The 13,645-nt window shown below is 36.8% G+C and overlaps 1 protein-coding gene across 3 annotated transcripts in view; it reads right to left on the bottom strand.

The window, feature by feature from the left end:
- Positions 1-1,295: 1,295 nt before the first annotated feature.
- IL1RAP (interleukin 1 receptor accessory protein) overlaps positions 1,296-13,645 on the bottom strand; it is a 221,563-nt gene continuing 209,213 nt past the window's right edge. For 2 of the 3 annotated variants that reach the window (XM_032171908.2, XM_032171907.2), the window contains one exon: positions 1,296-5,177. In XM_032171908.2, coding sequence (XP_032027799.1) covers positions 4,459-5,177 — 719 coding nt within the window. In that variant the 3' untranslated portion in view covers positions 1,296-4,458. Of the gene's footprint in view, positions 5,178-9,460; positions 12,669-13,645 lie in introns of those variants that run through there. The other variant, XM_032171909.2, reaches the window with a different exon arrangement.

Here is a 13,645-nt window from a genome sequence, read left to right as displayed (position 1 = left end):
AGGATGATTTGTAGTCCTTGGCTGCAGAAAATCAGAGCCTACAAGGGTAAAAGAGGAGTTAAAGAGAGATAAAAATTAATGGTTCTTGATTTTTTGTGGGCATTTGAATCATCTGGGAAAGTTATTCCACGTGCAGATCCGCCCTACATCAGGGATCCTCATTTAGTTAATCTTGGATGGAGTCAAAAAACATGCATCTTAATATGAGCCCCAAATGATTCCAATGTGGATACATTAAGGAATACACATCAAGAAGGCTTGGGCAAGCTCCTCATTGAGGCTCTTTTCCCTTACAACCTGAACAATAATACAGAAAATATGGGAAGGGTTTGAAAGAGTTCTCATAGGTAGTAGTTTTCCAACATTGACCTATGAAATGCTGTATTTAATTATCAAGGGCACAACGTAAAAATACAGACTTCTAGACAATGTCCAGCACCTAATGAATTGGTCTCTCTGGGGAAGGGCCTGCCCCGGGAACTTCACTGTAACATGTCCCTCAAGTTACTCTTAGATGCACAAAAGTTTTAAACCAATGCCATATAAATTGCTTATCCTTCTGTGCATATCTTTATGAGTAGTCCAATTTATTATTCATGACTTTTTCTCAACTGAAACATTAGTTTTCCCAGCCACTTCAAATCTTCAATCTGGGAGTGAATACATTATTACTAGAGTTCTTAATTGTTACAGGAGAAGGTAACTCTGAAATTCAGTTTTTATCGAGCTGCCAAAGAAAATTTGTTTTTCAAGGTAAATGGTGAATATATTTTTATTTTCCACCAAGAAAAATTCAAATAATTTATTTTGAAGGCAAAAAATATAGCATTATCATAGTCTAGAGGACATCTAAAAAATTCTATCTTTTAAATACTTTAAGAAAGTTTATATTTAAAAATGAAGCCATGTAAAATTGTAATATGACAAGGTATGATGACATATCAGACCCTTAATAGAACATCTAATTAGCTGTGTGTGGGTTTACATTAACTGCTTTTTTTACTTGAATGTTTTATGGCCCAGATTAAATAATTCCATTGAGGTAGCTTTGTAATAGAATTACTTCCCCTTAAATCTTACGTGGATGCTTCTAGAATTGGCACTGGATCAAGTGTCAGAGTCTGGGTTGGAGACGCAACCCTATTGATAATTGGCTGAGTGTCACTAGGAAAGTCACTTAACCTGGATAATATGTTCCTGTTCTATACTGCTTTTGGACATTTTATAAGAGTTTTAAAAAGGTGAGGCATATGAAATAAATGTATAATATATCATTTAATGCCATCAACATCCAATGAGGTTCATAATAGTATCTTTATTTTAGCTAGTAGGAGATTGAGGCTCAGAGAGACCATGTTCAAACAGATAGGAGAGAAGTAGGACTCACATCCATCTCTATTTGATTTAAAACTCATGCAACTAAGTAGACAATATTTCTTATGCAATGATATATCCATTTACCCTACAATCCTGTTATTTCTATTATGGATATGCATGGCCAATGAAAAAAATTTCTTTCTTATTATAATTTGCTTCATTGAAATGTATGGTACTGAACATCACATTCAATTTGGCATGTCAGGTCAAGAAATAATAATATAACCTCTGATCCTTTCTCCATACAGTAGAAGTATAGTCTATTATCTTTCTGACCACTGTATAACTAATACTGAAAACTAAGACTTTTACTGCTTCCACTACACTTACATTGTCCAAGGAAATTGATACTTGCCAAAATGTAGTTTTGAGAGCACAAAAATTATTTAGCTACTCATATAATATGAGCTCATATTTAATTTTCCATGCCTCTGCCAATAGTTCTTTCATTTCTTTGTCTTCACTAAAACAGAAAATAATTTATAAATGAAAAATTTAATTTCTCATTTTTTTCCAAATATATTTTACAATTTGAGATGCTGTGTTAATAAGGAATAACACTGATAGTGGGTCAGAGAATCTTCTCCCTCCTTGAGTTTTGGAGCCACTTACATTACCCATTATTAACAGATTTGGAGAGAAACTGCTATCTGTCTTCCAACTGAAGGTCCTTGAATACACATCAAGGATGGATCACTCTTTACAAGAAGGGATATAATAGAGGACAAGACCTTTGGGTTGTGCTAAGTCATTTTCTGCTGGATATTTAGTTAGGGTGGCCTGTCATTTTCTAATTATAAGTTTCATTGTGAGTTCACATTTACTCTAGAGGACCCTTGTTCCCCCATCTTTGGAGTAGGAATCTTCTAGGTTTTTGTTTGTTTGTTTGTTTGTTTGTTTGTTTGTTTGTTTCAACAGAGAAAGGATCTTCTGAGAACATTTTCAAGAGGGGTGGTGAGCTAAAACTGCTTTCTTTCTTTCTCCACTGCCCATTCACTGTTACTGACTGGGAGACGCCGACACTCATTGGGCCACAACTCTCTAACAGCCACAGCTAATGTATTAAAGGTGACTTCTCATGTAAGGTATGATCTCTCGCTCTTTTGGTTCTGCTCATGTTCAGGAGTAGCAGACTTCGTGCTTCTAATTTTCTGACAGTAAATAGGCAAGAAACCTCTAAAGAGTAAATGGAAGGCACCCGATTTTCAAGATTTTTCTTTTCTAATGGAGGGTTAGGTCAGATCAGCTCAACTGTAACAGCCCAGATGTCTTCACTTTGAGGATCTCTCCACTATGCTCCACTATGTCCTTACAGCCAACCTGTGTCTTCCTGTTCCGGTATTACCAGGGACTCTTAAATTCCATTTGGAGATATGTTCTTTGGCTGAATACTTTAGTTATGAAATTACAAACTAGTTGCCCTCAGGCTGACTATGACCCACAGATATAATTTGTTTGGCTCTTTGTTTTTTCCTTCTTAACTTTAAGCAATCCCACAATTGACGTTATATATAAAAATCTGAATTTTTTAGATTCTTCAGAAAAAATGGACAATATGGCAACATTGGGGCTCAATTAGTGGCAAAAATCAAATGGAACTGAGTAGAAGCTACCCATTTTTTTTCTTTTTTTTTAAGATGGAGTCTTGCTCTGTCACCCAGGCTGGAGTGCAGTGGCAAAATCTCGGCTTACTGCAACCTCCACCTCCTAGGTTCAAGAGTTTCTCCTGCCTTAGCCTCTTGAGTAGCTGGGATTACAGGTGCCCACCACCATGCCTGGCTAATTTTGTATTTTTGTAGAGATGGGGTTTCACCATGTTGGCCAGGCTACTCTTGAACAACTGACCTCAGTTGATCCACCAGTCTTGACTTCCCAAAGTGCTGGGATTATAGGCGTGAGCCACCACACCCGGCCTGAAGTTGACCCTTTTTAAGAAATATGTGTCCTTCAGTTACTTAGAGGGCCAATGATCTACCTGACTTGGAAATCAAATGCCATGTTCCCTATATGAGTTTATGAAAATGTTTACAGAAAAGAAATAACTATCTGTGCCTATGTCCCTATTCACGTCAGTTCTAGATGGACAGCATGTAAAATAGGCTGGTATCTGGCCACATTTTCTCTTTTCTCTTACCTTCTGATCCTTGTAGGCACTTGAATTTACTATCCCTTCTCAGAAGCCTGAATGGGACGAAGGCACCGATTTCTACACTACATCCCTTATAATACGGAATTTTTCATCTGTCAGTTCTAAAAATATGAGATTCTTGTAAACTTCAATTTCATTTAAGTCACATTCTCCCTCTCTTTGGGTTATTTTCCACATCTCTCCCATTACATATCAGAGAGAAACAAAAAAGGCACCTTAGTTTTTCTGGTACCTAAACCAAATCTCAATTTTCTGAAATGGAATACTCTCCAGATAAGAATACAACAATCATAGGAAGTAGAAGGGTGAGAGAGATGTAAAACTTTGTTAGTACAAATAAAATGACGTAAAAATAGAATTTTATTGATGCTAACAATGTTAGGCAGTTTAGAGAACACTAGTTTACAGTGAGACAGAGAACGCCATGTATCCCTGGGTGGGTATGTTTGGTTCTTTGAGGAAAAATGTGCTGTAGGTTTTCTGTTGAGCTTCGTCCTACAGCTTCCACCAGAACCAGCTCCTTTCCATGCTGCTCCCTGGGAATGCATACACCCTGTAAGCATCATAGCCCAAATACACCTGACTGACTTACAACATGAGGTTGATCAACTCACCAAAAAGAAACACATTTAAATTCTTAGCTCAGTTTTAAACCATTGGACAAGATAGAGGATCAGACTTTAGGCAACTTTCACATACTGACCTTCTAGGGCCCAAGAAGAGTGTGCTCTTCTGAGGCCGTTAGAGGCAATAATTCTGGATTCAGGTCCTTCAGGTCTTTTGTCTCCTAGAAATAAATAGTTTTTAAAAATCAATAAAGGGGACAGAAATCTGATAGTCCATTAGATGATAAAAATGTCAGATTTTCCCACAGGTTCATGACATACAGAGGGTTGGTAGAGATAGTAGCCACCACCCACCACACACAGTAATTATAGGATATAAAAGTCATTGTTATTGGATAAGTCCGTGAAATGGTGAAGAGCAAGGGCTGAGATCTGGGGAGTAGGGGGTTCCAATCTGGTGCCATTTTGTATCCATTGAGTTTCTGACTCTTGGGGAACAGGCTTACAGAGGTGTGTCTCCCACTGGGGCTGGTTATGAATCTCTGCCCGGCTCTTGTTCCTAAGGTGATTCTCTCCTTCACAGTAGGTGACACAACAGCGGCAGGTGGCGGAGGACTTCCCTCGGTGCTTGGACATTGTGCCTGGGGCTGGAGGGCTACCTGCAGCCCTCTCTGAGCTCTGAAGTTCTGGGGGCTCTTTCAAACGACTTCTCCTCCTTTGAACGTGGTCCAGACTGATGTCAGACTGGGAAGAGCAGCTCTCATTCCAGCCAGAACTGGCACTCAGACTTCTCAGGGGAAGAGCCAGCCGCAAAGCTTTCCAGAATTTAGAGCCAGAGTGTTTGGACTTTTCTCCCTTCCAGCTCACAAAAGACACAGACTCCTTGAGCTGAAGAATGCCTGGGTGCGGGTGCTCAAGGGGACGGTACTCAACCACAATGAGCTTAGTGGCAATGGAGTTCTGGCACATGACACCCAGTTTAAACTCCAGCATGCTGATGCTCTTCTCTGTCACATAGTCAGGACTCAGGACAACAATCATCCTTCTGCTTCTCTGAATGAAATCAAAAACTGCTTCCACTGTATCTATAGGAAAATGGAAATATACGACAATGTATAGTGAAAACTCATATATATTCCAGTTCATTATTGTCCATCCTCCAGAGGACAGGGAGTGAACAAACACATGAGATGACAGAATCTCAGTGCTGAATAATTTACCTAGTCAAAAAAATCTACACCACTCTTACCAATGGTTGCTAAGAATTTACTACCTTCAAGGATGTTATGGTAGTTGAGCTCAGTCTCTCTCTCCTACTGCAAAACCCTCATTGCAATAGTCTCCTTCTTGAATAAGTCTTTCTTAAAACACACGCGCGCGCGCACACACACACACACACACGCACACGGTGGGCAATTAAGTAACTACCCTCAAAATATTAGCCACCATCAAAAGCAAGTCATTTCAGCTCTGTTTACAAATAGTTTCTTGTTTTGAAATCTTCTTCCTTGCAAATTTTATCTGGTGGTCAGATCTTGAGTCTTTAAATGTTTAAAATATTTGACAATTATTTTTATATCATTGTAGTATTTTCTTCTTATGTCTGGATTAAATATTTTCAGGATATTTCTCTTATTCCATAAATGACATGGCCTCATGTCTCCTTTGCATGTTTACCATTTTCCTCTGGCTAATGTTCAGTTTCTAGATGTGTCTCCTAGGAGTAGTATTATGAACAGGAGTGAACATAACGCTCCTGACATAGTCTGATCAGCAAAGAGCAACAGCAATTATCACCTCCTAAGATTCTCAGTTATATCCTTTGATACTTAACATTTTTGGACACAACATCAGACAGTTCATAGTAGTTCATAGTATTTATCTTGTTATCAATTAAATTCTTTTTCTGTGTGTGTGGTGCGTGTGTGTGTGTGAAGAGTTGGAATTAAAGGGGCAAAAACAATGACAATGGGTAAGAATTAGTCAAGTAGCTAAGACTTCTGGCAAACCATTCAATTCTAATGATATCAAAGTGGATTTGGACAGATCCCAAGGGCAAGTTCTTCAAATAAATGTAATGCTTAACTCACTGTGAGATTCAGGAGCTTAGAACATGCCATATCCTGAAGGAAAAAAATTCAGAATTGTAAATCCTAGCCATTTATAACTTTGAAAACGTGCCAGAGTCACGCTGTGAGGGTGAACACCTCTGCTTTTGGTCCAGGGATGAAACAGTAATGGAGTGAGTTTTCAGCCTTTGAAGACAGACTGAAAGTTTGCATTGGTCATTGTGAACTTGACAGGGAATAAGGGAGCTGTGCTTTTTACAGATTATTGGTTTTTTTTTTTTTTTCAATCAGTGGATTTAACATGAATTTGAAGGGAAATTGGAGAGACATGTGCTCAAGTTATGAGAACTTTTTATTGGTTTAAGCAAGAGTGCAAAAATGTTTTTAGAGACATTTTGTTTCATTCATTCTTAAGAGATAAATTCTCACTTATCATTAAAACCCTTCTGTGTGTAAGAGTGTGTGCACATGTGCATGTGTTTTAGTAACTCCTCAGTCCCCTCTAGTCCTACTCAGAATCTTAAGAGGCTGCCTCTCATAAATCAGAGAATACGAAAGTGGGAAGTCTACTGCTTCTCCTGGCTCCTGAGAAATGTGAAATAACCTTAAGGCAACATGGTTAGCTTGTCAACAAAGAGAACTCATGCAAATTGTGTGTGTGTGTGTGTGATGTGATGTTTCACTTCAAAATAGTCACCTTAGGAAAATGTATGTTTTTGCCAATAGGAATATTGTCGTTTAAAATACAACACTGTTCCAGATCTTAAAAAATGTCTTTTGAGTCTGTTGTTCTTTTATCTTATTATTGGTACTCCATCCAGAAAGTAAGAAAGTTTAGATTTAAAAGAGGACAATGCTAAATGCAGATAAGAGTGGTGGAATTTTAGACATTGAGAAACAAATGTAGAAGATGCTTCTCAGAAAGGTCCTGGGCTATACCGAAGGATCTTCACTGAATCCTGTAAAGGAAGTTGCATACTTTATGGCATATTTTTAAAATACCTTCTATATTGTCAAAACTTCGTATTTGAGGATAGGAGCTATTATTTTTAATGCTAAAGTTTACTTGAAGGAGTAGTAATTTAGCTCATTTTTTCTGTTTTGCTCAAAAAATGAGGTATGGCCATATAATAATGAGATTAGTTTTCTTGTGTGGTACTAAATTGGCTTTGAAGTCATGTTGTATGACTGAGAACTCTTCAATACTCAAGAATACTCTTGCCTGTAAAGGTCATAATTTCCATGGAGTTCACTTAGAAGAAAACTAGGATGGTAATTTTTTTTTCTCCTCTGGATGAGTTATTAGTAGATAAAAGAGCAGCAAACCTCTGTCTTTTTCATTTTCTCTATTAAAACTTGAAGTATAGAAAAAAGGAAATATTTAACTTAGAAGATGGATGTGGTTTCAAATATTGCTTTCTCCATTTATCTCTATTTTTATCATAATATCTTTTGAGTCCTAGTTCATCCATCTATAAAATGCATATGATAAAGTAAACTCGTAGGGCTGATAAACAAATTAGATGCCTACATGTAAATTTCTAGCACACAGTACACATTGCATAAATCACTTTGATTAAATTATTGTTGCTCAACATCTAGTGAACACAATAGTAAAATAATACATGGACTAATGTTTATTGAATCTATATCAATTATTAATGCTAACTTTAAAATATCATCTTAATATGTGGATGTATAAGAGTAATAGGGTGTAAAAGTTCTGTCTATTCAGTTTTAAATAGATGTAGATTAAAATTACCACTAAAACACTCTATCTCCTAACTCATTACTAAGGTTACTTTATATTCCTTGGGTAGAAACAGAAATAAGATAGACTAGTTGCTAAATGCGTCTCTCATACCATACTGTGCATTTACTTGCATTAAAGAGCTAGTGACATCAGTATATAATGGAAAAAAATATCTTGAGAGTTTAAAGAAGGTTAATCACAGCCAGTTGGATCATATGCAAAATGCTGAAGCTGAATCTTCCAAAGAGTCACCAGTATGTTCTAGTAGGTCACTTAACATGTTCAGGGTTGGAAACAACTTCAGACTCAAAACCACTTATCCAATGCAAAAAACTCATATACAAAATATCAATGAAAATCTATCAAATAACCGCTTATATACCTCTGGTAATGGCAGACCTAGTATTTCCAAAGATAGTGAATTACATTAATGTTGAACTCTGCTTTACAGCTATTTTCTAACTGAGCAGAAATCTGTTGCCTTGTAACTTCGATCTGTTGATCCTAAGCCTACACTTTTGGGGCTGGTTTGCAAGAGGAAAATTAATTCTTCAGTAGAAGAACTTTTACTAAGCTAACCAATTCTGAGCATGTTATGGGGCTCAGTAAAATGAACAAATAGGATTTTTTTTTTTTTCTGAAGTCTCGCTCTGTCGCCAGGCTGGAGTCCAGTGGTGCAATCGCAGCTCACTGCAATCTCCGCCTCCCGGGTTCAAGCGATTCCCCTGCCTTAGCCTCCCGAGTAGCTAGGACTACAGGTGTGCACCACCATGCCCAGCTAATTTTTGGTATTTTAGTAGAGGCAGAGTTTCACCATGTTTGGCCAGGATGGTCTCGATCTCCTGACTTCTTGATCCATTCGCTTTAGCCTCCCAAAGTGCTGGGATTACAGCATGAGCCACTGTGCCCGGCCAGGGATTTAAAGCAAAAAGGCATCCCCATCACTATGGACTTGTATTATTAACTGAAAATAAAATATGTTTCCAAATACTCATCACTGATTTATTCAAAATTTGTGACCGAAGTGCATCTTTGATTCAAATGATCATCAATTAACTAAAGTCATGGCATTTTTATTTTATCTATTTCCAAAGCAACTACCATGTGGTTGCATTAAAGCCTATTAGACGAAAAAGATTCCTGTAAACTACCTAAGTTCCAAGTTGAATAAAAAAGAATAAGCTTGTTTTCCTTTATTTTAAAATAATCTTTCTCTCCTTTTTCTCTGTCTCTCTGTATCTTTCCGTCTTTCTGATGGTCTTTCTGTCTCTCTGCACACACACACACCCACACACACATAAACACATATACACCCACAAAATATGTCCTAGTATTCTGGAGCAATTCATTTTACTTAAGAAACTTTTACTTACATGTAAAGAAAATGTTCTTGATAAGAAGTTCCCATTTTACTCAGATTTAGCTCAGAAAGAAACTTCACTAATGTAACTTATTATATTTCTTCGTGAGTACAATAATCAATTCTTTGTTTTCATTTATGACCAAATGTGAAAATGAAGACATAAAACACATGCACAAAATAAAATTCAAAGCTGAAAATAAATGGTTTATTTTTAACATAAGTAAATTTACAAATCAAATGAAAAATGAAAAATACAAAAGTTCATGAATGAAATAAAAAAGACACTTTCAAAATATTAAAACCTATGGAAAGAAAATAAGTAATTAACGAATGATGTTTTTGTTTCCCAATACAATGGAGTGATTTTTTATTAGAATCCTTGGGAATCATCTAAGTTACAATACAGAAGAGAATTAAATAAATTTTATATGATTTTGTAATTAGACACTCTATATATCACAGTTCTTTCTTAACCTGGGCATGGAAGGTCCCTATAGCATATATTTAAAACCGTTATGTTTTTTCTAAAAATTTGAGACATGGTTTGTTCTTGTTCTCTAAATTAGAAGTATGTTTCCCCATTTCCCTCAAATGTTCTCTACTGGCCATGTTCTGGAACATTAAAAAAAAATCTTGAAACAAATTCTCTTGCAATGATACATATCACTTAACCTTGATATGCTTTATATTACAGCATTTGTAAAATTAAGTACCAAAGGCAGGAATATAAATAGAAAAAACATCAAGGCATTTCTAGGGGTGCCCAACAGAATTTGGGATAAATATGGAATCCAAAAGTGCAAAAGGAATGCAGCATTGGCAAGAGAATGGTCCTTTGGTGACTAGACTATTCCCTGTTTGCCTAAAGCTTATGTAAGAATTGATATTCAAAGCTTATCTGGAATAAGCTCTTTTCTGCTCTAGTAAGTGAAGGGTTAATAGAGGGAGTAATTATGGTTTCTAATAAGGAAAAATATTAAGAAGGCTAAAAAAAAGTAGATCCAAGAATGACCTACTTTTCTACTTTTTTCATCCAAGTGAAACTTTTTTCAATTTAAAATAATCAATAACACTTATAGAGGGAAATGATTTATTATGAACTTCAATAGTGATGAAGGGCACTTAAATATAGGATATAATTTTACATTTGTTCATCAACATTCATGTTACTGGGATAAGGGCTTTCTTAAATTATGAACTATTGTGTTTCACAGGATACCAAGATTCATTTACAGTTACATTTGTTTCCTTCATCACTCAACAGTTCAAATAGTTCAGCGCTGAGGTTAACATAGCTTAGTGTCTAAATGTGTCTGCTGGGAATATAGTAGGAAATCAATTAATGCCGATGGCTGGCTACTGCTTAGCAGTGACCATGGAAGCTCTGTGTACAGCAGATTCCACTGCAACCTAGATAAACTGCAGCAATAGTTAAGTTATTTATATAAACTTAGGGAAGGCAAGAACTATGACAACTACCATTCTGTGAGCTGAGAATTAACAAATAATATTTACATAAAACACTGACACAAAAACATTAAAGTAAAAACATAATTTAAAAACTGGACAAGAGTTCCAGTGGTTTTCAATATTGTACCCATAGCTATTTAAAGTCATATACATACACATACACACACACAAATTATATATATATATATATATATATTTCATGTGCATGTGGATTTATATACACAGATATATGTAATGTATGTATGTGGATATGTGTATATATATAATTTGTGTTTGTGGAGATATAAGATATATATCTCATATACACATGTGTGTATATATATGTATAATCTACATGTAACATAGATATTTACCACTCTGTAAACTCTGCACTTAGTTTTCCAAGTCTTAAAAACAGCAAAATATTACTGAAAACAAACAAAACAACTTTCACTGACAGTGACTTCTCATACTGACTTATTTGGAGCACGTATATTTCCTGTACTAGTGAATAGGTGACAGGAAATACAGTTAATTCTCTTAGAATATTAATGCCAAAAGCAACTCTCAAGGCCACTGTCTGACCTCCACACTTTACAATGGAGCAACAAAAACAAGTGAGAAAAAAATCACTTTCCCAGTATTCACATTAGCAAAGTTAAGACTTAAAAGACAAATTGCCAAACGTCCTTTTCTGTGCTCTTTTCACGAGTCAGAAAAATGCCCTAAAAGAGTCTTTCTGTTACCTCCCTCTCTATAGCACCATTAGGAGATTTCTTTCAGACTGAACCTAGTGTGAAGCCTCCTGCAAACTCTAAACGAGCAATGCGACATAAGCAGATAGGGAGAAGGAATGAAAAATGTGGGTTGACCTGCGGATCATCAGGAATTGACTGGAGCAAAAACAAAAATAAAGAAATATTCTTCGAGTTTACATATATTTCATAAATTACCTGAGATGAGGACAAGGGTGGTATAGAAGACAAGTCCTTTAAATCAATTAAAAGAAGCATTTTCAGTTACACTGCTTTGTATCATCCTAAGTGGATGTCAGTCTTGCTGTGGTTATGTATTACACAGCCACATGAGGAAAAAAGTTCATTATCCTCAGCTAAAATGTAGGCCTTGATTATCTTTTCAACGGACGAGTAAAAATAAGATAAAAAGAAAACTATACTCGGAAACTCATGACCCTGTCAACAGTGACTTATTTTAAAGGCATATTTAAATTCATAGGAAAGGCTGCTCCATATGTTAAGATTTTAAAAAGAATAGAGACATATAAAAACAGGGATAGACAATGTAGAAGGGGAAATTCGCATTGAACAAGTCTTTGCCTGCAAAGAACATAGTGGCATCAGAGACTGGTGACAGAACGTTGATAATATCATTCTAAACTTTAGTATTGCCTGAGGAAGCAGAATAGTCAGCCACACAGTCACCCTAAATTTATCCCTATCGGGAGGCTTAGACCATTATTTTTGCCTATGAAACCATAAACTGCAAATGAAGACTGGGGGGACTCTTTCTTCCTTGAGCACCCCTTGTTCTTTTTACCCTTTTCATTATTCCTTTCATACATTTTTCAAAGATGAATACGAGAGGCCCTGCTCATCACTGCTAGACCGCCTGGGACTTTTCTTCACTGGCATGGCCACCTGCAGCTGCTTCCAGAACCTGCCCTGTGGATACTTGGATTTTTCCCCTTTCCATTTAATGACCGTGAGCACCGTCTTAGCCCTCTTCAGCTCTTTCACCTTCGTTTCCTTCACAGCTTTGTACTGTACTAAAATGACGTTGATGTTGCCCCGGGAGGCCATATTTTCTAGGCCAGCCTTGAGCTCCAGGAGGGCTTGGGTTCCCTGGAGCACGTAGTTGGGGCTTAGAACAACCAGGAGGCGTCTGCTTTTCTGAATGAAGCTCAAGGTCTCATCTGTGACAACTGGGAAAGAAAACAACCATGGGGATTAGTGTTGGCCAAAAACTCCCCAAAAGCATTGGGGCTTGAGGAGCAAATGTAGGGAACTTAAGAGTACCAGCCTAAGAATTGAGGTGAAACTTTTTACCAGCAAAAATGTGAACAACTTAATCCTTACACCTGCAAACTCTCTTGTTAAACACCACTGTCTTCAGGGAAAACAGAAACTATATGCACATATTTCTAAAAAGAATTCCAAACAGGCATGAAGCCAAAAGGTAGTGTAGTGTTGTGACCTTGATCTTCAAAAACAATACTTGAGACACAAGGAGTAGACACATTATACTGAAAGCAGTTTCTTCAAAGTGTGTGGCATCTTACGGTCTAGCCACGTCAGCTCATGAGCCCTTTCTTCACCAAAGAAACCCATGTACCATGCATACACTCTCTAGTACCAATGGACACTCAAAAAGATATACGTTATATAATCAAAATAATAGAATTTTATTTTTTGCTAGGACAGGACAACAAAGGTAGGGACCTTCATCTTCTGAAAGTCCCTCTCTATTGTTGGATACCTCTCTGACTCTAATATCACTATGTCCTTAGACTAGAAGCTTAACAAAATCTAGCCAACTGAATGGCATTTTGGCTGGTAACACATTCTCGGGTGGGCTTTCTACTTCTTTCTGCCCTGGAGCCTAAATTAATCGCTGGATCTTTCTCCTCAAACTCCAATCATTACTATAAAGCTATATGTTTCAGCAGCTGCTAGATGATATGTCTACTTGCACTAACAGGCAAATGCAAGGAAAAAAGAAGAAAAAGCAGGAAAAATGGAAATGCAATGTAATTTTTATTCTGCTTTCAAGGGCCCTGATTAGTTCCTGTCACTAAATTCTTGGAACCAATCCATCTCCTCACAGGTGCTTATCGAGGATTGCATAGTCCTTTACCTGTGCTTCAGATGGTTGCCAACTCTAGACAACTTACTAGAATTG

The sequence above is a fragment of the Hylobates moloch genome, unplaced genomic scaffold, assembly GCF_009828535.3.
Source record: "Hylobates moloch isolate HMO894 unplaced genomic scaffold, HMol_V3 SCAFFOLD_13, whole genome shotgun sequence".
Taxonomy (NCBI): domain Eukaryota; kingdom Metazoa; phylum Chordata; class Mammalia; order Primates; family Hylobatidae; genus Hylobates; species Hylobates moloch.
This window is presented reverse-complemented; position numbering and strand designations above follow the sequence as displayed.